The sequence below is a fragment of the Accipiter gentilis genome, chromosome 5 (assembly GCF_929443795.1).
Source record: "Accipiter gentilis chromosome 5, bAccGen1.1, whole genome shotgun sequence".
In the NCBI taxonomy this organism is placed as follows: domain Eukaryota; kingdom Metazoa; phylum Chordata; class Aves; order Accipitriformes; family Accipitridae; genus Astur; species Astur gentilis.
In genome coordinates this window covers 29,712,000-29,737,699 of record NC_064884.1, presented here as the reverse complement: position 1 = coordinate 29,737,699, position 25,700 = coordinate 29,712,000, and the positions used below count along the sequence as shown (strand labels likewise).

Sequence of the window (25,700 nt, the reverse complement as noted above, 5' to 3'; positions counted from 1 at the left end):
GGCTTTGCAGCATGTAATAGCTTTTCATTTGTGTGTTTATTTTATTTTTCTTGTCAATTTCTGTCCAGCTTCCTCTTAAGTACTGCTACAGTGTTGTTAGTATGTGACAGAAGATGGCTTTAAGACCTAATTGTTTCTTGATGAGCCAGCACAGCTCCTGTAGCACACACATGCCAACTTAAAAAAAAATAATTATTGATGGGAGAATGGGTGCTTGTGCACCTGGCTAAAAGCTTTTGACTTGAGAGTCCCTAAATGTCAGGCTTTGAGAGACTGGGGATATATGGCAAACCCGCCCCCCCCCCCCCCCAACTTTATACTTGTCCTATTTTGTGTTTTTCGTGAAGAATCTGGTCTAGGCCACTTGGCTAAAAGGACCTTTGATCTGATCTAGTGTGGCAGTTCTTATGATTACTAAACTTCCTGCTTAATTTAAGTTGAGAGTGAATGTCTCGATGTTATGGTAGCTCAGAGATGTTTGAACCCTGTCGCCTATGACGTGTTTGTGCACCTCTGGCCTTGGCACTGGAGTCCTAGGCCCTATTGCTGCTGCTGCCTCTTTGTAGGATCAGCCCTGCAAGATGCTGGACAATTCCTGTTCAAGTGTAATATGTTTTCCTCTCTTGTCTTCCCTACGTAGTTCCCAGGCTGACAGCCAACAGGTGGGAGCGTACAAAGGGCAAAATCAAAGCTAACAGTGACATAAAAGATTTGGGGCCTGTTTCCTAAGATGATGCTTTCTTTAAGTTCAGTACAAAATACTTTGTCCATTAATTGCATACATTCACCATTTGTACTTTAATAATTGATTGCAAGGAAACTGAGGAAGATTTCTGTAGCTGCTGTAGCTGAAACTTTCTGCTGAATGGAACAACCAGTGATCTCCACTTCTGTATTTTGAAAAATGTAGTAGGCAGCATAACATGATTTTGTTTAGTACCTATTTTGGTTACTTTTGCTGTAGGCATATGATGCTTCTGAAAGAGCAGTATGGAAAACAAGTGATCGTTAACCTGTTGGGAAGCAGAGGAGGGGAAGAGGTGCTCAACAGAGCTTTTAAGGTAAAAGCAATGATTTTTATTTTTTTTTAACTGCTGATTTCCCTTGAGCCTCCATGTTCTTCTGTTTCCCTTTTGGCCCAGTAGGTGATGAATAGTGTATCTAAAGAAATGATATTATCTCTTTACTAGATGTTACTTACTGAGAGAATGGTGCTTCATAGTCTCATGGCTTGATTTCCACCACTGCCTTCCTGCTTATTTCTTCATGCATTTATGCGCATTCTTTTCAACCAGACTTTAAAAAAAATTGCTCTAATTCTTCTAAGAGAAGTTCACATTTGCAAAAATGAATCATGATCAGCTTTGTCATAGTGTGTAGTCACCTATGCAGTCAGGTGCCTCATAGGATTGCCAGAACTGCTTGGGGGCCAGGCCCTGACCCTGGCTCACTGAGCATAAGCAAGGTGTCTGGCTCTGATTGTAATGAGAAATAGCCATCTTGCACTGATTGTGATGGGAATTGGCTGCCTGAGCACAAGATGACAGTCTGGTGTATGAAGAGAAAGCTTTTCCTGGCCCCTAAATGTCCCTAGGCACAACTAATATCTGAAAGCATCTGGGTTGTGCTTTCAGGATGTCAGGCATTGTAGAATTAAAGCTTTGCCGAGTTCTAGTGCAGTATTCTAATGGCCAGATTTTTAAAACTAATGTGTACTTGAAGCCACAGACTGGCATTGAGTGGGATTTGCAGCAGCGCATAGCTGCCTGAATCTGGCTGAAGGTTGGTGGAATTCTGCCTGCCTCCTAAGTGCCAGTTGCTTTAGAAATCCAACATAGATACTTTGAAGTACATCTTCCTAAAAATAATATGAAGAATGGTTTAAGTATACACCTGTAGTAAGTGTTATGTATTTATCATTGGTAGAGGATGATGCAATAGTTCTGACTTCAAATGTTTACTGTGTGAAACTAAGCAAAATGAAAATTATAGTTAAATAATTGTTACTGATTTGTTTCCCTCTCTGTTGGAATAATGTACTCAAGACAAGGAGTGTCTTGAGTTTTTTGGCAGTTTTTTGGTGTGACTATTTCTTTGTCCTCCAAAAGAGCTGGGGAGGGCTATCAGCTTTCCCTGTGGAAAGTGACAAAGTGAAAGTCTCCCCCTGTAGACAATATGGCCAAAGAAAGTGATTATGACTAAAGCTTGCAAGGCAATGAGGAAGGTACAGAAGTGAAGTCTGGTCCTAGCTTCTGTTTTCAGCTTCTTACTGAATTTCTGCATGACACAGCTAAGCCTCTCTAATCTCTTGATTTCCCAATCTTTAAAATAGTTTTTACGGTTTATTTTGCAAACACATTGAAATTTAGGGGTAAGAGATGATCACTTGCAAATTGCTCAAATAACTTATGAGGATACAAATCTGACTTTTCTTGCATTCATTCATTCATTTTAAATAAAGTTCTGTTTTAATTATTAAACTTATTGATGTTTAAAAATAAATAAATTATGAAAGCAGTCTGTGAGCTGAAAGAATTTAGACTGACAGCACTGGAAACTGAAGTTTTGTACCCTTTCAAAACAACCTCCTCTTGGTCTTTACTTTACCTTTGTGTTTTAATAATGAATGTTTGGAAAGAATATATAGTTAATTTTTACATTGATGATTTTAAAGGACTTGAATTAAAAATAAAGTAATTCATAGGGGAATGATTAGGAATGAAAACTTTCCTCCTTTTCTGTCATTAGTTTATTTCTTTGTTTCTCCATCTTCCTTTGCTTGTATTCCTTTCTCTTCTCCCAACTCTTGCTGCACTCTTAGTAATTCTTGTCAGAGTTGGTTCAAAATATTCTTGTAATTACTGCTGCTGGGTTCCCTTGAGCAGAATGTCACTGCTACCATTCATTTATGCAACAGGAACAAATGAAAACTTGTAAATTACCAACTTGACTTCAGCTGTTACCGAATCAGCTGTTACCAGACCAAAAATCAATACTGTTCCCAGTAATGCTGTTGCTCTCATAAGAATCCCCTATAACCGATGTAATTATGTTTACAGTAAAAGCAATGCTGTAGTGCAGAGTTATGAATACTCTGACAGTGATTTACACCAAGGCAGTGGGTAAATGTCATCCTCAAGTGCATTACTAGTGCCAGCAGCTGTAAAGGCATGTTGAGGTGTCAACAACAGAGAAGCGGATACCAAGTGTTTTGGCTTTTGTAACACTGTAATGAAATATATTTTGCACGTCTCTCTCCAAACACCATGCAATGCCTTTAAATGTGTTTCTGTGGGGACAGCTTAATGGCTTACTTGATACAATTATGCTCGTGTAACCGCTGCATGTACACTTTTAATGTAATATCAGAATTGTTTTGTTCAGTTTGTGTCACAATCTAAGTGGAGAAAAGCATCCATCTCTTGGGATAAGAATGTGCAGGAGGGAAGGGAATAGACAAAGACTTTCATAGAGTTAATGTAACAGTTCTCTCTGTCGTGGAGAGCAGGATGTATTATGTTGTATCTGTTACAGATAACAAAATTTGTGGTGATTACGGAAATGCGTGTGAGGTCATGGAAATTAGAGATGAAATAATGAGGCTATTTGTGCCTCTTCTTTTACTTTTGTGGTTTACCACAAACATTTTATAGTATGTTTCCTGGGACATCATTTCTTTCTTCTTCCCCAAGCAACCTCTACCTAAATTTAGGGCCACGTTTTCCCGTGTCTTGGCACTTCAGGAATGGTTAAAAAATACACCCATGCATTGCTATGCTTTTCTACCTTAATCAGCTCTGGACACCCTTCCCATCAGGGTCTGTGTCCTGAGCCTGCCCAGAGCATCACTGTTGCTGTATACCCTCACTCACAGAGGTAGGAGCCTACTGCTGCAGGGCTGCCACTAGCCAAGGCGCAGACAGAAGCAATTCTGATGTATATTTTGCAGTTACAGTTTGAGTTACCCTGCAGAAAAATTGGGGTCTAACAATCCAGTTTACTTTTGGAAAGAAAACAAATAGGAAAATTCAGTTGCTTTTTCATGTCTGGCCTTTCAAAATTCCCTATGAACTTCTCAGTATTAAAAATGTGATAAACAGTCAAAGTTTAGTAATGATAAAGAATGCTGGTATCAATCCTTACATTGTGACTTGAGCAGAATTTGTTTTCCTTCATTCTCTAAACAGAAACTGCTATGGGCCTCTTCCCATGCAGCAGACACTCCCATGATAAACTTTGACTACCACCAATTTGCAAAAGGTGGGAAAACTGAGAAACTGGAAAATTTGCTGAGGCCTCAGCTGAAATTGCACTGGGAAGACTTTGGAATCTTCACAAAGGGCGAGAATGTAAGTCCATGGTGAGTGTCCCTGCCCCTCTGTCCCAGCATAGCCAGGCACCACCTGTCCTGGCCTTCCCAGGTTTCTTGCTGTGTTTGGACCATGAGCATAAGTTGAAATAAAATTTTGAGACATAGTGTAGTCTTGGTGCTAAATAGATTATTTGGCTTAATTGCATCTCCATTGTTTGAAATCTGCAAAATTACCAGTGCATGGATTTGCTAATACAGTGTTGCAGACGTAGTCAAGTAATTGGACCTGTTAATGGAATACATTGTGCACAACGTGATTGCACCATCAAAATGTGGCTGGGTATGTTCAGGCTGAATATTTGATGATCTTGTTCAATCAACTCATGATTAGATGTTATTTTAAAATATACTTCCCCCCCCCCCCCCCTCTTGTGTTTTGTTACCAAAGTCTGCAGACAGGTACTTTTCGAATGAATTGTTTGGACTGCCTGGATCGTACTAATAGTGTACAGTCCTTCATTGCACTGGAGGTGAGTTTGTCAGAGGACATTTTGTGGGTGCTTGTATTGCATACATTGTCTGTTCCATGGGAAAGATAGGAAAGAGGGAATAAGCCTCAGTTATACAAGTCTGTCTTGCCAGCTCTATGATACAGAATGGTGCTGGCTGGAAAACTTAGGCTGAGGATAAAAAGCAAAAACACATTTAAGAACGATGTTGTTGTTTTTTCTCCTTCTGCACCTAATCCAGATCCTGCTTGCTCAATTAGAGAGCCTTGGGTTGAACTCTAAATCTATAATTGAGCGCTTTGTGGAATCCTACAAAGTGATGTGGACTCTCAACGGTCATAATCTGAGCAGAGTATTTACTGGCAGTCGTGCCCTTGAGGGGAAGCACAAGGTAAAGAAAAATGGCAAAACTATTCACAATTAAAGAAGGATGTCCGATTTACTCTTCAGTGTCACTTGCACTGTTGATTCCTGTCTGATGTAGGTTGGGAAACTCAAGGATGGCGCCCGCTCTGTCTCTCGCACCATTCAGTCAAATTTCTTTGATGCAGTAAAGCAGGAAGCCATCAAGTTGCTGCTCATGGGTGACTTCTACAGTGAGGAATATGCAGACAAAGGCAAGATGCTCATGGACCACACTGCACTGCTGGGTAAGGCCAGTGTAAATCCTTCGCTTTTCTTTTGTGGTGTTTAGTTGTGAGATAGAAGCAATTGCACCCTTTTGAAAACATCAATAAATAAGCTACTTTTGCACAAATATATTGTTTAAAACACTGCTTTCAAGTGACTTTAGCACAACTCTAAACAACAACTTTAGCACTTTAGGGTGTTTTAATTCCACTGTGCTTATTTCTCGTATTTTGTTTTGGACTTCTGAGTATGTTTGTCTGTTCTTTGATGATGATCTCCTCTGACAGTTTAGAGGAGTTGGACCAGAGGGAAAGATTTTAGGACAGTCTGGTCCTGTCTAAGTTTGTCTTGAGGAAGTCTCTTGAGGTCTTGAGGAGACTTTATATCTCCTTAATTTTGGCCTGCAGTTTGTACATGCTTTTAGCCATTTGGATCTTTAAAGGCACATTTATGTTGCTATGTTGGTTCATTCCCCATTGCTTTACTCCAGGGCCCTGATAATGCACAACAAATACACGTTTGTTGCACCTGTGTTGAGTAAACCACCTTAGCTCTCTGTGAGAAGATACTTGTGTACAGAATGTAGGATAATTGCACCCATAAGCAGTATCAGGTGGTCAGTCTTCTCCAGAGAACTACTGGATTTTAATAGGATAGACTTGAACCATTCAGCACCATTTCAATCCTGGGGCTGTTCCCTGATGCAGACCACAAGGAAAATACAGATAGCTTCTCTGTGCCTGAATGCCAATGCAAATCAGGAAGTTAACGATTAAGGTTACCTCAGTTGCTCACACAAATAGAGCACACTGCTGATTTTCTACACTCATCAAAAATAAGTGAATTTAGCAGTTTCCTGTGAGGAGTTCTGATCAGGCTAGAGAGCCGTGACAGTGCTAGATTTGGACTGATGGGAGACTCTGTGCTGCTCTCTGCCTTTCCCTCCACACTCTAAACTTCTTAGGGCTTCAATTTAAGTCATAACTGCTGACATGTTTGATCACTGTAGGCTAAACTGAAAAGATTAATGGAGGAAGAAGAATTTATTTGCTTATTACTTGAAGAAGTGCAGGAAAACATATGCTGAAAGTGAGTGTCCAGTCCTTCACAGGCTTTCAAAGGGTGCCTGGTTTCTGGAAGAGAAATTGCGAACGTCAACCCTAGTTATCTTGTAGTTATTGCCATTGCCATTGGAGTTACTCCTTAGCTTTTGTGTTGTTGCTGCTAGAGTAATGTCATTATTTCACAGTGACTGTGTCACTTCTGTCTGTATGCTTTCTGTCCTTTTACAACACACTCTTCTTTTACACACCCTCTTTCTCTCTCCCCTCTTCCGTCAGTAACTCCAAGTATTTTGAAGGCCATGTCAGAGCGTCAGTTTGAATTCACAAGCTTCAAGCGTGTTCGTGTTGCCACGGGGACCTGGAATGTGAATGGGGGGAAGCAGTTCCGAAGCAACATCCTCGGTACCAGCGAGCTGACAGACTGGCTGCTGGATTCTCCCAAGCTCTCTGGAGTTTCTGAATTTCAGGGTAAGACATGATAAAAATGTGTAAGCAATATTTGCTGGCATCTCTAGAGACAGTGAGTTGGTACACAAGATTTGATCAGCTGTTCCTTTCAAAGGTAGTGCATCTTGGAGTGCATTTTCTGTCAGTTCTTAGGGGTGTATTCAGCTCCATGTAGACTTGTGCTGCCTCCCTGCAGCAGTGGAATGGTGTGTGAAGGGCTCCTGACAGTCGGAGCAACTCTGGAGTCTATACCATGTGACTGTTTTGAACCTCCAGAAGGTCAGAATTCAGAGGTCTCTTGCACGCCATCATGGGGTGTATCTGCCTATTCTGCATCCCATATTTCATTTTCTTTCATATCTCTGTTCTTTGTTCTTCATTGTGAGCAGGAGCTACATGCTTAGGTGCCCTCAGAATGTCTCCTTGGTCTTTATCTGAAGCTAAACATATCTGTACAATCTGGACTCTGACATTAACTGGAAATGTTACTAGCAAAGCCTTCAGACAAAAATATTTATTTTGTTGAAGGCAATTTCCTTTTTTTTTCTACAGTATATAAAGCTCTTGTGCTTGTAGCTTGCTTAAATTGGCTGCTGAATTTCTTATTTACAGAAGAAGGCCAGGTATTGTAATTGACTTACAGATTTTATTAAGGCAAATGAACAGTGAATGTTCTCTCACTTAGAAATTGAGTGGTTGCAAAACTATGGCAAAACCTGGACTTTCGTTGTTACAGTGGAACATTTAGCTTCCTGCAGGCATCATGGGAATAGTCCTATGCCTAACCTTGAAGCTCAGCAATTCGTTCCTCAAATCCTTGGCTACTTACACAACTTGTCTTGTTTGAACCCTTAGTGCTTGAGTGCATGGATATGTGATTAGGTGCAGATCACTGTACTCTGAGCAGCTTAGGTGGGTGATTGGTCCAGTCTGTTTCAGAAAGTTTAGAAGTGTTAGGACATGACTATGACCATGATATTAAAATTTGTTGAGAGCCTGTCGTGTGCTAGCCTAGCCAGGCCTTCCTCTGAGAGAGCTGGAGGAGCAGGACTACATGGTACAGGCAACCATAACATGATAGGTCTAAGCAGCTTCTGGAAGAGAGCTGAGTTATGTGAATGGGCAGAGTTAGGGTATGACCGTGCAGATGTCAGTGTTTATGGTAGTGTCAGTGCAGTGCCTACAGAAATGGATAAGTGTTCAAAGACAAATGTCCAAAATCATTAATGGGAAATACACGTGCGACAGTGCCTGTCATGTTAAGGAGGCTAACTGTTATGTGCTGGTTTCACTATTGTGCCTACAGAGAGTTGCTGCATATTTTACTTTTCTTTCCATTCTTATTTTCTGAGGAAGATCTGATTTAGGTTCGTATGGTTGTCTACTATTTAGGTCTTCATGTTGAATTAAGTTACTGTTACCTTGGCTGTATGACAGTTTAAAAAAAATGAAAATCCCTTAGACAATGGACAGACCTGATGGGTCAACAGATATGCTTCACTCTATTATATGAGAGCATTTGATCTTTGCTGTTCTACCAGGGTGATACCCACAGGCATGGGCCAGGGAAGGGAGAGTCACTGTGCTCTAGAGTGACCTAACCTAACCTTAAGAGCAGGTAATCTAAAAAGGATTCACAAGAAAGAAGATAAGCAGAAACTTCAAAGGCTTCCTTAAACTACTAGATAAATTTACTAAAGGCATTGAGATGGAAGTGACATATTGCTATGTGGACAGTAAGTTCAGTTACATAGGAATCAGTGTTGAAAAGGAAAAGCATCTTGGGTAAAATGACAAGTGGGTGAAAGATGGTGGGTAGTGAGATGTTGTGGCTTTAGTGATGAGTGGGGTGAGGGAGAGAGAACATTGAATATTTTCTCATCTTAACGTTGCTACAATATAATGCTCTGTTCTGAACTGCTTCCTGCAAGAGAGATGGAGACCAACTGGTGGGAGAAAAGCAAGAAAAAATTTCAGAGGAACTGCAGGGGTTGTTTTGTGAGATTAGATTAAAGAAGCTATGAATATGTATAGCTTGGCAGGGGATACACAAGACAAAACTACAGGAATGATCTTGGACAGAAATTAGAAAACGAGTCTTTAGAAGAAATTAAATAGTAACTCTTATATCACTTTTCCCTCTTGCCAACAGATGATAACTACCCTCCTGACATATTCGCAGTGGGATTTGAAGAGATGGTTGAATTAAGTGCAGGGAATATTGTGAATGCGAGGTAGGTAAAAAAAAAGAAAAAAACCCCAACAACACCCCCCACCCCCCTCAACCCACAACTCAAAACAAACAAAACCCCAAGCCCAGAAGAGCACACTCTCCCTCAGAGGAACCAGCCAAACAAAAACCTCCAGAATTGTTCTTTTTTTGTGGTCAGATTTGTAGAATACTTCCTTCCAAGTCTGTTCCTTGTAATCAGAGCTGGAAATATGTTTGCCATTAACAAATGGCACAGGGATGGTGTTAAATTGCTGTTTCTCTGTGAACTTCTGTACAGTAGAATACACTGTGTTTTCCAAGTCTCTTAAGTCTTTATGTTGGCAGAGAAGAATTCTGATGGTTGTCATTGATTTAATGCTTGTCCTTAAACCCCTGTCTGATGTTGGAAAAATGTGCTCAGTGACTACAAACATAATTGGCATTCATGTGGGATTCTAAAATGGACGAAATGTCTCTGTGGCTAATTGTATTTGTGAAAATTATGGCTAGAGAAGGAGCTAAAGCCAAAGCCTGAGCTTGGCATGTCAGCATGTACAGTAGGTTGTGGTGTATACTGGCCCTTTTGAATCTGAATCGGGGTGGAGCCCTGAAGAGAATGTTTTCAGTGCTGATTCATCAGGCTGACCAGTTAGTTGTCTGTTTTGAGAATGACAAGTTACAGTAGTGCTTAGCATGGCTGCTGGGCTGGTGGTATGTCTGCATGTATCAGTTGACTTTGGAGATAAAAAAAAGCTAGGTCTGCAGAAGCAATGTTATACGCACCCATGCACAAACTCTCAGCTAAGAACAGCCAACAGCTGTGGGTAGCCAGTCGTCTCCCAGTCAGAGAAGATCTCCTCTTCACTCTGAGCACAAGAAATCTTACAAGTCATGAGATTGACATGGATTTTTGTTTTTATGGTTATGATAGCTTCCAGTTATCCCCAGTGAATAGGGGTGTCAAATGTCAGTGAGCATGGATCTTTCTAAGCATAGTAGGCAAAATGCCTCTCACATCCAGAAGCAGGATAACTGTATTTGTGCGCTGTGCCTGGACTCACTGACCCTGCTAACTCTGGGCTGGCTCACAAGGAGGTATTATCTGTCTCTGCCATGCATCATACAGCACTTCCAGTTCTACAGCCTAATGGGATGTCTGTAAGCCTAAGGCACAGTTAATCTGCTCATTTTATTGACTGTATGTGGTTTGTTTTGATTCCATTAAATGATTTTATGTTTGTTCCAGTACAACAAATAGGAAAATGTGGGGAGAGCAGCTTCAAAAAGCTATTTCCAGGACTCATCGCTACATTCAGCTGACATCAGCACAGCTTGTTGGTGTTTGTCTTTTCATCTTTGTACGACCATATCATGTCCCCTTCATCAGGTAAAAAAACCCAACAACAACCCAACAACAACAATTAAAAAAAAATCACAAAGAAAAAAAACCCCAACCTGTGTCTTCAGTAACATCTGCTGTTGGAGTGAGGCCAGCGAGGGTGGGAGTGATTTTTCAGCTTGGTGGGAATCATGCAAACCTGGATTCCAGTCAATGCTCAGTGTGGGAGAGACACGTTTCCAGGAGGCAGCAGTCTGGAGTCCATCCTCCTGGGTAGCACAAAGGCCAGGCAGCCCCAATATCTTCCTCCAGTTCAGCTGAGAAGCCAGGTGGCCTGTCAGGGTGTAGCACCTTGTTTGGGTGCTCTCTTTCTGGAAAAGGAATGACCTGAGGTAGTAAGTCCAAGCATGTTTGGAGCACCAAGTGAAGGCAAGTGCCTGCCTCTGTCCAAAGGGCAGGTTTTACTTTCTAACCCTCTCCTTAGTGTTTCCATATGGAAACAGGGCTGGTTCCAGGCCTGAAAAGAATGGTGGAAAAGGTGGAAAGGAGGGTGAGGGAAAGAGAGCTGGTTTTGCCCCCTGACATTTTATAGAATTGAGAGCTATAAGGGCCCATTAAGTGTTTGTCTCCCAGATGTCACAAGAACCAGAACTATGTGCCTAGTCAGGAGGGTGCAGAGCTGTGTGTCCTTAGTTTACTAGCACCAATGTCCCTGGAGACTGACCAAATTCCTCTTGTCCCTAGAAGATTACCAAGCCACAGGCATATCTGCATTAAAATGCTGTGGGCAGAGAATTATTCAGGCTAAGTGTAAATGGTAGGAAATGAATAATTAGCCAAAACTATCTTTGGGCATCTGTCTGAACTTAAAGTCTAGAGTGATCCAAACAGTGCCCTCTGCTCCATGTTAGGGGTGCTGATTGGCCACTGCATTTTGTGATCAAAAGCTGCCTCTTTCTTCCCTCTTACCTCATATCTACTGAGAAGATCCATGCAGAGTTTGTGCAATATCAAGTGCTGTAGGCTAAGCAGAGTAATGCAGTCCAGGTAACCCTGACAGTCTTGCATTGCTGCCTTCCCAGTAATATTTCTTCAACATGATTTAAAAAAATTACGTATGAAGCAGTCCAGAGGAGAAGTGTTTCTGTCAGTTTTTAACTTTTCACCTGGCTTACAAGAAATGTGAGTAATATAGCAGGAAGTACATGGTTTAAATGGAAATCAGGAGGAGAACAGCATAGTGGCTCTGTTGCAGCTGTCAAACTGCTAGGAATTTGATGTAGCCCTTTGAAACTCAAGAGGAAAAGGGAAGGGCTTGATTTTAGTGACCAAGTTTCATCATTTAATGCTAATGTGCTGCTATGTGTTATGTGAGTGTAATCAAACCTAACCTGTATGCTTATGTAGTTTTTCTTATGTATAGAAAAGGAAAACAAAAATTATTAGAAGAGCAAAAAAAAGCTCCCATGCTTACAGAGATTGAAGAGGTTAGGACAGAAGTTAGAGAATAGAGAAATAAAATGAAAGAATAGCTGAAGATTATACAGCAGTGAAAGGATTGATGAAATACAAGCTGTTGAATGTACACTGGGTTATCTCAACATCACCTTTGCCATGAATGCAAATCAGATAAATATCAGTCAGCAGTTGGGTAGGCAGGCAGCAAAAAGTGAGAACTCCTTAGAGTGAAAAGGCTGCTTTTGGAGTGCTTAACACCCACCTTTTCATAGAAAACATTAATTGTCCTCTTTTGCCTCTGTGAGGGTGTTGTCTGGTGGTTTTCTGCAGTCAGGAAAAGAGAGGAAAATAAAGACGGAGAAAAAAGATGCAAAAGGTGGTGGGAGGAAGAGAGAAGAAAATGAAGGGGGGTGGGTGGGGAAGAGAGCCTGTGACATCTTGCGTCATACAGATCATGAATGCTTGACAGTAACTCCAACAAGACTTAGTGGTTTTCCACCTGCCCCTTGCCTAAAGCCAGTAGTATTCTAGTCCAGATCTGCCTGACTTCTATCTGGAAAATAAAATTTTCTCAGTGGGAAGGACGTGCATGGTGCTGGGGTTGGTTACAACAATGATCTTATCATTTACTTATCTGATCAGACAGGCGTGCTTTATTCTCGGAGTAGACTGGCTATCTGGGAGAAATTATCCTGCAAGCAGGTGGTCTGCTTTGCCAAGTCATCTTTCTGTAGTAAAGTGTATACTAATCATGACATTGAAATACTGTGTAATTAACAACATGGAGGCCCTAAGCAATTTGTCATCAGTACAGAACTCATTTTAGGAGTTGGATATAAATAGTTGTATCCAATAGTCACCAGTTTTATTGCATCTGATTTAACAAGTTACGGGTTATGATCTGTTGCTCTTTAATTGACTGAAAAATCTGGCATCAACTGTGAAGTTGGGTTTCACAATGTAGTAACACTAATTAAATTGTTAAATGTCTGAAAAGCAGATTCCCATATGTTCAAAAGTAAAAGGAAATGTAACAGTAAAATTAGTTATTGTCACTATTTTAAAGATCATGGTAGAGGTAAACTTGAAAAGTATATTCTGTAGGAATTCCCAGTGTTTCAGAAATAATGTCCCTTCCAAACAATACAGCAAGAAAAGAAAAGGAGGAAAATACTTGCAAATGTTTTTATTTCTATACTATTATATCATACTTAATTTGAAACATAAGTAAATGAACATCATAAAGAAACTTCCCAGCCTAAAAGATGGTGTTTAAAAGCAGCAAGCTTTCTGGATGGGAGAAGACATGGTGTTGTAAACTGACTTTTCCTTTCATGTTGCAGTTAAAGTTAATTGAATGTTTGTCCCTGCAGCCCTTTACTCTCTTCTCTTTCCATTTTTTTTTTTTTAAATACAGGGATGTAGCAATAGACACCGTGAAGACAGGAATGGGAGGAAAAGCTGGAAATAAAGGGGCAGTGAGCATTCGTTTTCAGTTCTATAGTACCAGTTTCTGCTTTATATGCAGTCACTTAACTGCTGGGCAGACTCAGGTGAAAGAGAGGAATGAAGATTATAAAGAAATCACACAGAAACTCAGCTTCCCAATGGTAAGTGTAGGTGTATGTATGCTAAAAACACTTATGATAAAGGCTGTATATTTACATTATGAAAGCTGGTCTCAGGTCATCAAAGAACTCAGTGCCATGGAGAATGGGCGTAAAAGAAAATGGTAAAGAAAACATTAAAAAAACCCAACCAAAAAAACCCCCATGTTTCACAGGAGACGAGATACCACCTAGTATAGCACATGCTTTACAAAAGTTCTGCACCTTTCAAAAAATACAGTTGCTGCAGCACTCAAAGTCCTCACCTTTGAACAGTTTTCAAGTTGATCTTTCAGAACGCTGCAACTTAACTGACAAATCTGGAAGGCCTCATGGATGAGCTCTAGGTGACTGCTGTTAGAGCTGGAGAGTATGATATTGATAGCTTTTGCTGGCACTAGTTAGTATGAGTTCCTAAAAGACCATTTGTGCCACTCAGTATATCAGTGCTTTAGTACTCCTGCTCAGGTACGATATATCAGTTCTTGGTCCCTAATATGGTACTTTGTTCCCTTCATTTTGTCCTCATGAATGTGTCACTGTCAAGGAACTGCTGGCTTTTCTCAAAGTGTGGCAAGTAGGCACTATTTGTCTGTATGAATAACTTTTCCCCTAAATGGTGTCAAATCAATCACCCTAGTGTTTTATTCCACACAGCAGATAACCCATGGGATTTGGTAGCAGTGCTTCTTTGCTTCCTTTAATGTTGGTTCCTTTAATTTCCACAATGCTTTCTTTCACAGACTTCTCTGGGGAGGTCCTAAACTAGGGAGGGAATGGACCAGTTTGTGTATTCTGGTTAGTCAGCAAAAAATGGTGTTTAGGTTGCAAAGCATAAAATTTTAACTCCCTGTTGTTTGCAAGGTTTAGAGGCTTGGCACATGCAGCATATCAATCAGTTGTTTTATGTAAGGACTAATACTGACAGTCTGAACGTCCTGCATAGAGTTTCTGTTCCAAATGGCCATAAAGTTGTGCTTATGGTAGTTTTTCCTTCTAATACCTCATTAACTATTTTATGTCCTTCACATTTACAATAGCTAAATGTACCTTGTGTGTATAATGCATATAAAGAGTGCCCTCTAGTGCTGTGACAGCCACAGCTCTGGACCATTTCCTTTATGAGTCACTGGTTAGAGGATAGGATGTTAAACTTAGAACTGAAGTGAATTTTCATTGATGTTTTATTTCAATACATTTACAAAACTATGTCGTACACATAAGATCAAATTTGGAGCTTGTTTTCACTCAGGACCTTTGTTGCTCGAATGTGCCTTGGTACCAGAAGCACATTTTGTGTTATATTTAGAATATGTAAATATATGTGTGTGAAATGTGTTAGGGAAACAAACATATATTTTTAATATTCATGATAGTCAAATTGCGAATATAAAGCTGGGGTCCCAGCTTAGACATACCTTCAAGAAACAGAGGTCAGAGCCTGACACTCTTGTTTCCAAAATTCGGCTCAGCAGGCTGTAAAAGAAAGTGAAGGAGCCATTCCATTTTAGCACAAATGCATTTTAACAAATAGAATGTGGCAAGTAGGTCCAGTACTTAGTAATTCAGAGACTGAGTTGTATGTTTCAGTGCATTTAAAAGTGTTTCATGAATGTGATTTAACATTAACAGTATTCTGTACCTCTAAACTAGGGGCGGAGTGTGTTCTCACATGACTATGTCTTCTGGTGTGGTGACTTTAACTATCGCATTGATCTAACATATGAGGAAGTCTTCTATTTTCTCAAACGTCAAGATTGGAAGACACTTTTGGAATTTGATCAACTGCAACAGCAAAAATCCAGTGGAAAAGTAAGGCAGTGTGTCTCATTTTCTTGAATACCTGCATGATGGCTTGGTCTCATTCCTTGAGAGAGTGAAAAAGTTGCATTTTCAGACCCTTGTTCGTAGTACCTGAATGTAGTAATTCATTTAAAAATCAGAATCTTGTTTGTTTGCAAGGAAGTTGGTAAGTCACAGTGGCACCGACCTCATGTTTAACTTAATCAAAGAGATGGTATTTCTTTTCATAGATTTTTAAAGACTTCCATGAAGGGACTATTAATTTTGGACCGACATATAAATATGATGTTGGCTCAGAGGCTTATGATACAAGTGATAAGTGCAGAACTCCAGCTTGGACTGATAGAGTGCTTTGGTGGAGAAAGAAACTGCCTTTTGAAAAAACAGGTGCGTAGGATCTTTCCTCCTTCTTTATCTGAAAGTTGTTTTAGATTTCATCCAGAACCTACATACAGGGATTCACTCTAGTGAATGGTGAGGAGGAAGAGAGTTGTTGAGTTGTGGGCTGAGAGCTGTCTTTAGATGTGTCCCATAGGCTTAGTCAAATTGCAGTGGCTTTGCTCAAGCAGAGGTTCTTTTGGCTTCACTGGAATAACTTGCAGAGAAGAGTGAGCCCTTTCTTCTTGAGCTTGTAAACAAAGGCTTCATGTTACAGCTTAAAAAGGTGCTGGGAGCTCACTGAGGAACTGAAAACAACCCAGCTGTAGCAATCTAGAAATTATTCTGTTGCTTTCCAACAGAATTGATAGTCCACATAAAGTTCCCATATTGTAATGGCTAGATTGTTGTAACTTGTCCTCAGTAGATATATAAGCACTTTTCTGTAATTTTTTCTGCCTTGGTAATTCTTAGGACTATTTCTGCTAGTTTCTGGAATTGGAGGAGATTTCATTAATTGGTGCTTCTAAAGTACTTTGAGATCATGAGTGGCCAACACAACAGAAAGGTTGTTTTCACTTGCTGTTGAAAAGTTACAATAACAAAATAATAAGTATTTCTTTGCTGTCCAGGAATGGTTTTCATAACCATTCTCTCAGTCTGCAGGTACATCCATCTCCCAATGTTTATAAAATCTGAACAAAATCATATTAAAAATGTAATCACTGGAGAAGTAATTTGGTTTGTGCCTGCAGATGTGATTTTTCACATGCCTGGGAACTACTTCTTGGAATCCAAGTCATACCATGAGTACACTAAGTGTAAAAACTACAAAGCAAAACTAGGGCAATCAGAAAGTACATGTCAATGTGATACAGAGTTATTCACTCTTATTTAAGGTATGAAAAATAAAGTAAAATGAGGAGCTTAAACCATTGGTAGAGATGTAATCTGGGAAAGCAAAACTGTATAAGATATAAGACATAATAAGGAAGTGAAAACAGTCCTCTTGGGCTGGCTGTTTTCATTTTAGGAGAAAGAAAACCCTTCAGAATTTTCAATGCATATTCCTTATTTTGCATGGCAAGGCTTGCCCCAGGAGGACTTTAGTTGATAGACCACACACAGAACATAGGACCTATCTAGCTGGTCTGCAAGAGCTGGGGCAGGTTCTTTTCTTTAAAGTTTGTAGGCCTCCCACTGTTAGCTCATGTGGGTATATAACTGACCCCTTGTCTGTTTGCCTAACTTCCCAGCCCTGCAAAGCTTTTCTAATTAGTTTGCTGCCAGAGTTCCTCTCCTTTCCTGGTGGTGGCAAGGCTCTTCTGCCTCTTGGCTCTCTTTTGCCTTGCTTCTTCTTGCTGCTATAGGACTATTTGCCTTTTAAGAAGAAAGTATAGCCCCAGTGTGAGTGATTAGGTGAAATGCCATATTCATATTAACTCATTTTCAACTCCACAGAAAAGAGATAGAGCCCAATTAGCCCAAACAGTGACCTAAAAATGTCCCTGTTATTGACAGCAATATAATATCTCACTCTAGCAATAATGTCTGGAGCACTTTCTGTCACCTTAATGCATTGCAAAAGAAGTATTTGGAAGTCGGATTCGCATGGCTTTGCTTTCTGTCATCTCTTGTGTATTATTTCTCCAATCCCTGTGCATTGTTCAGATTTGCAGTGTATTTTGCAAGTACAGTGTCCTTTTCTGTGCTCAATAATGGGGCAGGAGGAAAAATACTAATATGAATGTCAACCCAGATTATACAGGTAATCGATTGGGTGACATTCAGGTTAACCATTTTTGCAGGTGTCTTATTCTAGTGATCAGCTGTCTCTGTTGCACTCCTTGTCCTTTCTGTATTTTTTTTCCCCTAGTCCCTAACTTGTAAATCTTTTAGGACACAAGCTCTTCTTTGAATGGTATCTACAAGAACAAAAAAACCCTACCTCCCACTACTAGGGTCTGTGAAGAGCATCCTAATAAAATAGCTTTTAACTGTTAGTAAAACTAGCTTTGAGTGAGTTTTAAATCATGTTTTGTGCTTCATAGCTGGAGAGATCAATCTTCTAGACAGTGATCTGAATGCTGAAACTAAAGTCAGGCACACCTGGACCCCTGGAGCTTTAATGTACTATGGGAGAGCGGAGCTGCAAGCATCTGACCACAGGTAAAGTCCTAAGCAAATAATCAGAGAAAGGGCTGCTAGGTTAGAATGTGCCATACTGAATTACACCTTCAGAGTGAGGGACCAAGTCTAACTGTAACAGGAATTAAATGCTTATTCTGTGTTCAGTATCCATTTGTGGTTTTTTTTCCCCCTCATGGTGGGTTTTATACCAGGGTGGCAAGTATCTACGGTCCTGTACAGATTCTGCTACACTGTGATCTCAGCAAGGTTGGACAAGTTGCAGCAACAGTGTCCTGGTTTTGGCTGGGATGGAGTTAATTTCCTTTCTAGTAGCTGGTATAGTGTTACGTTTTGGTTTTAGTATGAGGATAATGCTGATAAGACACTGATGTTTTCAGTTGTTGCTAAGTAGTGTTTAGACTAAGTCAAGGATTTTTCAGCTTCTCATATGCCCAGCCAGCAAGAAGGCTGGAGGGGCACAAGAACTTGGACAGCTGACCCAAGCTGGCCAAAGGGGTATTCCATATCATGTGATGTCATGTCTAGTATATAAACGGGGGGATTGCTGCTTGGGAACTGACTGGGCATTGGTCCGTGAGTGGTGAGCAATTGCATTGTTCATCACTTGTTTTGTATATTCCAGTTCTTTTATGATGATGCTGATGATGATGATCATCATCCTCCTCCTCATTATTATTTTCTTCCTTTTGGTCCTATTAAACTGTCTTTATCTGAGCCCACAGGTTGTGGTTTGGTTTTTTTTTTTTTTTCCCCTCCTGATTCTCTCCCCCATCCCACTGGGTGGGGGGAAAGTGAGCAAGTGGCTGCATGGTGTTTAGTTGCTGGCTGGGATTAAATCACGACAAATGGGTATAAAAAATAAGGGCTTTTCTGTTGCTTGGTTTTGGAAAGCTCTGATACCAAAACAACCTGCTCTGATGGACTCCCACTCAGCTTGCTGTGGGAGAGGAGGAGATTGGAACTGTGTGGCCTGAAGAGGTGTAAGTCATGTACACAGGGCCACGTGTGACCTCTCCAGAGTAGTGAAGTGTTGGGCTTCTGGGCTTCCCTTAGAAATGGAGATGGGAGAAGGAGGGAAAAACAAAGACCAGTGCCTCTGACTAGTCCATATCACTAACTTCTCTTTAGGGAAGAAATGACCTTTCTTTGTTAAACATGTCACTGCTTCACTTCTCTGAAACAAATTCTGTAATAAATACACCTCAAAAGCTCCCTTGCATTCAGAATAATCTTTGTCTCACCCCTTGCATACCCTATGGAAATGCTACAATATTGTTCCTCATGGTTAATGGTTGGACTCTATGATCTTGAAGGTCTTTTCCAACCTAAATGATTCTGTGATTCTATGATAGCAGCACTCAGTGACCCACAGCAGCTGGCTCTGTGCTTCTTATGGCGCTCTTGCATGCAAGGACTGTTCTGTATTCCTCCAGCAATGGAAAAATGTGCCTCTTGCAATCAATTTCTCTGTGTCAAGGCTTTGACATTGCTGTATTCCACAAAGCACAGTGGAACTGCTGCACTCGTTATATAGGACCCTGAGGATGCAATCTGCGAAACATGGCTGTTGTACATTGGTTTTCTATTTCAGCAAACTTGACTGCAAAAACTGCTTTTTAACTACAGTCAGCAGGTTTGCTTTCCCAAGGTTTGTGCTGGAAAAAGGGCTTAACTATATCTTTGTGACATATGGAAATGTGTTATGATTCACTGTGCTTATATAGAAATAGTTAACACTTCCTATATTTTTTTATTTTTCCCTTTACTATTCCTTTCTAGTTCTGCTGTTGTTGCTTTCATATGTTCTGCTAATGCATATTCCAGAGCCTGCTCTATTGCAAGTAGGAGGCAGCCATCCTAGTTACTGCTTTGTATGTATGTGCAGGTGAAAATCTGAGAATGTGGATTGCATCCACTGAGATGAGACAAGCTTTACTCTTTCAGACAGCTTTCTCAATTTTATTTAGTTCTAACACACAGAGGGGTCATTTGTAAGAAATGGCTGAAGAAGCAAGTTTGCAGCATTGACTGCTTATAATGTGATGGATTGACATATGTTTGCTACATAACCACATTATACACTTAGAGTACTTTGTCCTTAGTTTTGGAAGAAGACATCTTTATGTGGCCTTGTCTAACAGAAAATAATGTATTGCCTTCCTGATCTATAGATGTTTTGGGAGATAGCTGTTTGATAATGAGTGAAGTATCCTGGTATTTCTAGACTGCAGGTTTGCCGAAGTGCTGCACGCAATTGTTACTTGAATTCCTTTATGGTGTGTCCTCACTGTTAGATTCAGTTAATGCAGGGCTGGTAAATATAATTAACAGTGCTCAAGGCATGATCTTCCACTGCAGGAAAAATGAAACAATCCACCAGGGTGAACTTCAGGTTTGTATTGCCAGCCACAGTGCTTTTTTGCAGCGAGACCTTAAGTAATTTGTTACACTTCTCTTTCTGTGTAGAACATACATAATAATCACTTCCTTCTAAGGTATAGCAGGCTTAATTAAATATTTGCCATGAGATTTGACATAGTGGAGTTAAAAATGATCATAGAGATACAGAGTTTAAACAGGACACTGTCCTTCACACAACTAATTTCTTACCTGTCCTACTGCTTCACATTGATTTTCATTTTATATAAGCATTTCCCATTGGGTGATGTTGATCTTAATTTTAAATAAGCATTTCTCCTTTGTTTCATATAGGCCAGTGTTAGCTATTGTTGAAGTGGAAGTTCAGGAAGTTAATCAAGCTGCCCGTGAGAGTGTTTTCCAGGAAGTGTCATCTTTCCAGGGACCACTGGATGCCACAGTAGTGGTAAATCTGCTATCACCAATGCCTGAAGAGAAAAATGAATTTCCTGAGGACTTGCGTACAGAGCTTATGCAAATGTTTGAGGACTATGGCACTATTGTTCTGGTCAGGTAAGTTTGGGATCTGAAATGGTGTGTCATCTATTCAAAAACACAGACTAGAAATTCCCTTTTTGTCCTGACAATTAACTTTATATGGTAAAGTAGTATGCTGAATTCCTTTACTGCATGTTAAATTCTTCATTAGACAATGATATCTTTTACCTCTGTCAACGTGTTAAAGAAATAGTCTAACAGCTCCCTTGGCTGAGTGGAGAAGAATTTTATTCAGTACAGCACCATAAAGCAGAGGCTTTGATGTGAATCATCACCTTTAGATTCAGGCCTCATTTCCATGCATTGCTTCTGCTGGTGGGTCCTTGGGGCCCTGCTTCACTTACTCCAAAGAGGTCTGCTCTCTTACAGGACTCTTTCACGCTTACTAGGATTTCCTGGCTGGCTCTCCTTTCTTTTGGGGTCATTTTGCTTATTTTTTAGTAGTATGGCTTCTCGCAGTTTGAGAGGGAGACTGTGATACCTTCTGGCAGAGCAGTTTAATTTCATTCTGGTTGATCCTGTACAGGACTCCAGCATAGCTATGAGACTTCTGTTTTGAGAAATACAGGCAAAACACCTGACAGTTGACCTGGGAAACAAGACCAGAAACTTGTTTACGTTGTATTTGACCCATTTCTTAATGGGGAAAACTGATGACCTGTTGTTGTATGGTTTTATGAAGTACTAAATACAAGTTGAGCGTTCAAAAGCAGCCCTGCAGGAACAGCCACGCCACTTTGCTTGTGAAGGAGCAAGAAAAGAACATGCTTTGGTGGTTTTGTTTTGTCTTGTTTTTAATTGTTTTAGAGCTTGGTGGCATACTAGTGTTTGGGAACATTATGTGTCCTCTGAGCTGAGGGCTATGCAGAGCCATAGAAGTTAGTACAGAGGGAGCATTGATATCAGACTAGGTATCCTGTCAACAGCTGCTCAGAAGTTTGTACTGCTGCTTCAGGAGTGACCCAGTAAAGGGCAGGGTGCTGGGGTCACACAGAGGAGGATGGGGGAGAGCAAGAGCCCAACTGGGATTCATAGATCACTTGCTCCTCCCTCAAAAATAGAGTTGTGAGGAAAATACAGCTAAAACCAAATACATAGCTGTACAAAACTATTGTGCTTGCCTTAAGGCTTTTCATTCAATGGTGAAGTAAAATGCACTGTTTTCTGTCCTCTGCCTTTTTTTACTAGGATCAGTGGAGGTCAAATGCTGGTGACATTTGCAGACAGCAAGTCAGCTCTTCGTGTTATGGATATAGATGGTGTCAAAGTAAGACTCTCTCAAACCTATAGTAATAATTTCATAACAAATTTCTCAAAAGTGGTCACTTAGAATGATATAGTTGCATTTCTAGCTAAATCAAGTAGCGTTATTTTAAAGAAATTTAGTGCTCACAAAGTCCTTAGCTTTCACAGCTGCTGGGGCTTTCAATGCAGTATTTCAGTTTCAGGAGGGCAGGAGGAGACTTTTCTTGGAGCTGCTAAGCAGTGCTTAGTATCTGGCCTCTGATACCACTGCAGAATGCATGAGCTCAGTCATTGTTCTGGCACTTGAAGCAGTTCCCCGAGATGTGTGACTTTATACTGTTGCCAAAGCATTGTCACAATCGTGGCTTGGAGATATTTTGTTTCTTTTAAGTGTATCAAATAAACTCCTTCTACCAAGCTGGAACAACATGATTCATTGGCCTCCATGGCAAACTCAGCATTAGCAGTAGGCGTTTACCTTCCCATCCCCTGCTCTTCCTTCCTACACACATACTCTGCAATTCATCAACCCCCTCATTTATGCTGACAAAACTGTTTGTGGGGCTGCACTATAAACTCAACATTGAAGTAATGGATTTAACCCTCATTCTTCTTTCATATTTGGAGTTTTATCTATTAATTTGGCTCATTTCATTGATGTAATTTATAGCACAGACGCAAACACAATTGTATGTGCACAATGTGTGAAGATACTGCGAGCCTGATTCAGGAACTTTCCAAAGTAATTTTGCTGCCGAAGCTGCTGCCTTGGACACATCTTACCCCAAATGTCATGGAGCAACACATATAAGCAGCTGTGTTCTTAATCTGTTTAATAATATACTTTCTGTATACATCAACCATCATATTTGGGATTTTCTGAGCAGACAGTCTTCTTACAGATGGCATCAGGTAGCAAATTCTTGTGTGTTTTAAAGCTACTGACTCAAAAATGGAACCCTCCCACACCATTATTACTATCACAGTATCGTTTTGACAATATTTGATGTTTCACCTATTTCTCAAGTACTTCCCAATTGCAGCAGCAGTGCTTTTGAGCTGTGAAGCTAATTTTCTTTGAAGACTATTGTTACAGTCTGAAAACTTGGTTATGGGGATAGGAAGAGTGCTTCCTTTTCATTTAGCTTCTAAAATGAAGCTTTAGTTATATCAGTTTCTGAAACAGTTGTACAACAGATTGGCAGCACTTCCTTATTCTCTTCAGGTATTCTCATTTTGTGAAGTTGCTTGGCAGGGGGAAACAATTCTTTCTTTGCATTAGGTCAGAGGCAGAACAGTGAAGATCCGGCCCAAGACTAAGGACTGGCTAAAGGGCCTTCAGGAGGAAATTGCTCGAAAACGGGACAGCATTGCTCCCATGTCCCCCACGGCAAACTCCTGTCTTCTGGAAGAAAATTTTGACTTCTCAAGTTTGGACTACGACTCAGAAGGTGAGCAGCTGGTTTCTAAGCTAAGTTGTGAGAAATTGCTTTGCTGACTTTGGTTGCACAGAGAAGGTACAGTATGAGTTAGTGGTATCTTAATTTGTAATGAAGCCACACTTCTTAAAAAGAGGATTGTAACTAAAGCCATGACCTGTCGCTGTACCTGGGCAGAGAAATGTTGCTTAGATCATCCCATCAATTCAGTGTTGTAACATATGTTAGCAAATCCAATGTATGATACAGTTGTCTGTATAGAAACAAACTGTAATGAAACACATGGGTTACACAAGAAGCTTGCCCAACACATATATTAAATTCATTGATTGGTAGTAGAGAGAGACAGAGAATGCATTTGCTCACTAAGTCTTTATCTAATATTTTAATTCAGGTGATATAGTGGAGGATGAAGATGATTATTTAGATGATGCTTTGTGTCAGCACCTAGTAGCAGACACAGCAGAAGATATGCCTGAGGGCTGCGGACATTTCACATCCATAGGTCATTCAAACAAATCTGGACAAAACACATGGCTGTATAAAGGTAAATTACCTACATTCCTTAAAGTAAGACCTGAAGGTTTGTTGTTTGTTCTCCTTTTGTCTCTATTTCCTTGCTCATTGATATTTTCATTGTAGGTTCTCTAAAGGTAAGGATCATTTTTTTTTGGTACATGTTCATGCTCAACCCCCCTTGAGTTAGTGACTGTACCTGAGGCATAACAGCAATACAAATAATAAAGCTTAGAGCCTCCTTCTCTCTAGCCCAGGGCAAGGCAGGAGTGCTGAGAAATCCTGGTTTCCCTTTATAGTCAGGAGAAATTAAGTCTTTTTATCCATTTCATGTTGTTCAGCACCAGAACATACAAAAAAATTGTCCGTTATTTTCTTATTAGTGAGGGCCAGAGCAAAATCAAACCAAAGGAATCGTGTTGATTCAGTGATAGGCTTGACCCTGGACTTTGAGAAATAGCTGTGGCAGTGCAGTCAGGTGTAAGCTGGACAGTTCAGGAGGTTGTTGTGTTCAGATTACTTCAAAGAAGCCTAAAGTTTCTCCTTTGTTCCTATTTTATTTATTTCTGAAGAATTCGTAGCTCACACAACAGGTATATTCATTCTTTTAGTGCTTTAGTGTTACCTTTTTTCCTGGTCACATGGCTTGTTTGCACATTATTGTGAAATGACTTGGTAAACAGAAGATAAAGAAAAGAATACAGATAAAAACTGCAGCAAGAACTAGCCAAGCCAGTGGTGGTCTTATAATGGGATATGATCACAACATGCTGTGGTGACCAAGCATTGACAGGCTGGGCCACGTATTAAACACTTCATCATGACAGCAAGTGATTCAGTAGCTGTCTTTCTGCACTCTCTCAGAAGTGCTTTGTCTTCTGACATAAAAGTGAAAACTTTAATACCTTCAAAGGTTGAGTCAGAAGTAGAGTTCAAAAAGATTAAATGAAATTCATAAGTTTACACAGACAGATTTTCCAAACAGTCAGAGTGATATACAAGCTTTCTTGCCCACCTTGAGTCATAGGCTGGGTGCAGTGTGGCCAGACCCAGAAACCTAGCCCTGAGCTGAGAAGTAATCTGTTGGTATTAAATACTGTGAAGCCAATCACTTTGTATTATAGGATGTCTTGCCCTCCAAACACCTCTGGCCTACTGTGTGATGATTCATTAAGCTACAGAGAATTGCAGTGATTCTTTTCACCCACGCTAACTCTTCTCCACAAAAAATATCACAAAGTAAAGGGAGATTATAAAGTATAGTTTGAAGGAGGTCAAGGTGGGGTCATGATCTCACACGACTCAAAATATGATATATTCAATCCATCTTGAAAGACTCTGCAATTTCAGATGCCTTCATAAGCTTTCAATTCTGCCTGAGCAACTCCTAATCGAAGGTATGACGATTGTATAGCTGGTGTTAGACACAGATAGAAACCAATGACAGACAGGACAATGTGTACATGTGTTTCTAAGGTCAAAGAAGGGCATAGCCCCACAAAAAGGATGTCTTGGGGAGCCATTGCCTAAAACCAGCAGCCTTTTAGGGGAAGGGATAGACTGGTGGTGGCTGGTTTTTGTCTCGTGTTACTCTCAGAATTTCAAGCCGTGCATTTAGGCACCTGCATGACTCCTTGGATCCTACCAATGAACCTGTATCTGCAGCTCAGAAGT

At 40.4% G+C, this 25,700-nt stretch overlaps 1 protein-coding gene across 3 annotated transcripts in view; it reads left to right on the top strand.

Moving 5' to 3' along the window:
• The window catches only part of SYNJ2 (synaptojanin 2), a 70,828-nt gene that overhangs the window by 36,673 nt on the left and 8,455 nt on the right, over positions 1-25,700 (top strand). For 2 of the 3 annotated variants that reach the window (XM_049800400.1, XM_049800402.1), the window contains 16 exons: positions 965-1,061; positions 4,188-4,360; positions 4,761-4,842; positions 5,063-5,212; positions 5,306-5,471; positions 6,792-6,983; positions 9,115-9,196; positions 10,421-10,561; positions 13,389-13,581; positions 15,232-15,390; positions 15,612-15,768; positions 17,811-17,928; positions 20,623-20,841; positions 22,015-22,093; positions 23,354-23,522; positions 23,905-24,057. In XM_049800400.1, coding sequence (XP_049656357.1) covers positions 965-1,061; positions 4,188-4,360; positions 4,761-4,842; positions 5,063-5,212; positions 5,306-5,471; positions 6,792-6,983; positions 9,115-9,196; positions 10,421-10,561; positions 13,389-13,581; positions 15,232-15,390; positions 15,612-15,768; positions 17,811-17,928; positions 20,623-20,841; positions 22,015-22,093; positions 23,354-23,522; positions 23,905-24,057 — 2,330 coding nt within the window. The remainder of the gene's footprint in view (positions 1-964; positions 1,062-4,187; positions 4,361-4,760; positions 4,843-5,062; positions 5,213-5,305; positions 5,472-6,791; positions 6,984-9,114; positions 9,197-10,420; positions 10,562-13,388; positions 13,582-15,231; positions 15,391-15,611; positions 15,769-17,810; positions 17,929-20,622; positions 20,842-22,014; positions 22,094-23,353; positions 23,523-23,904; positions 24,058-25,700) is intronic. The other variant, XM_049800401.1, reaches the window with a different exon arrangement.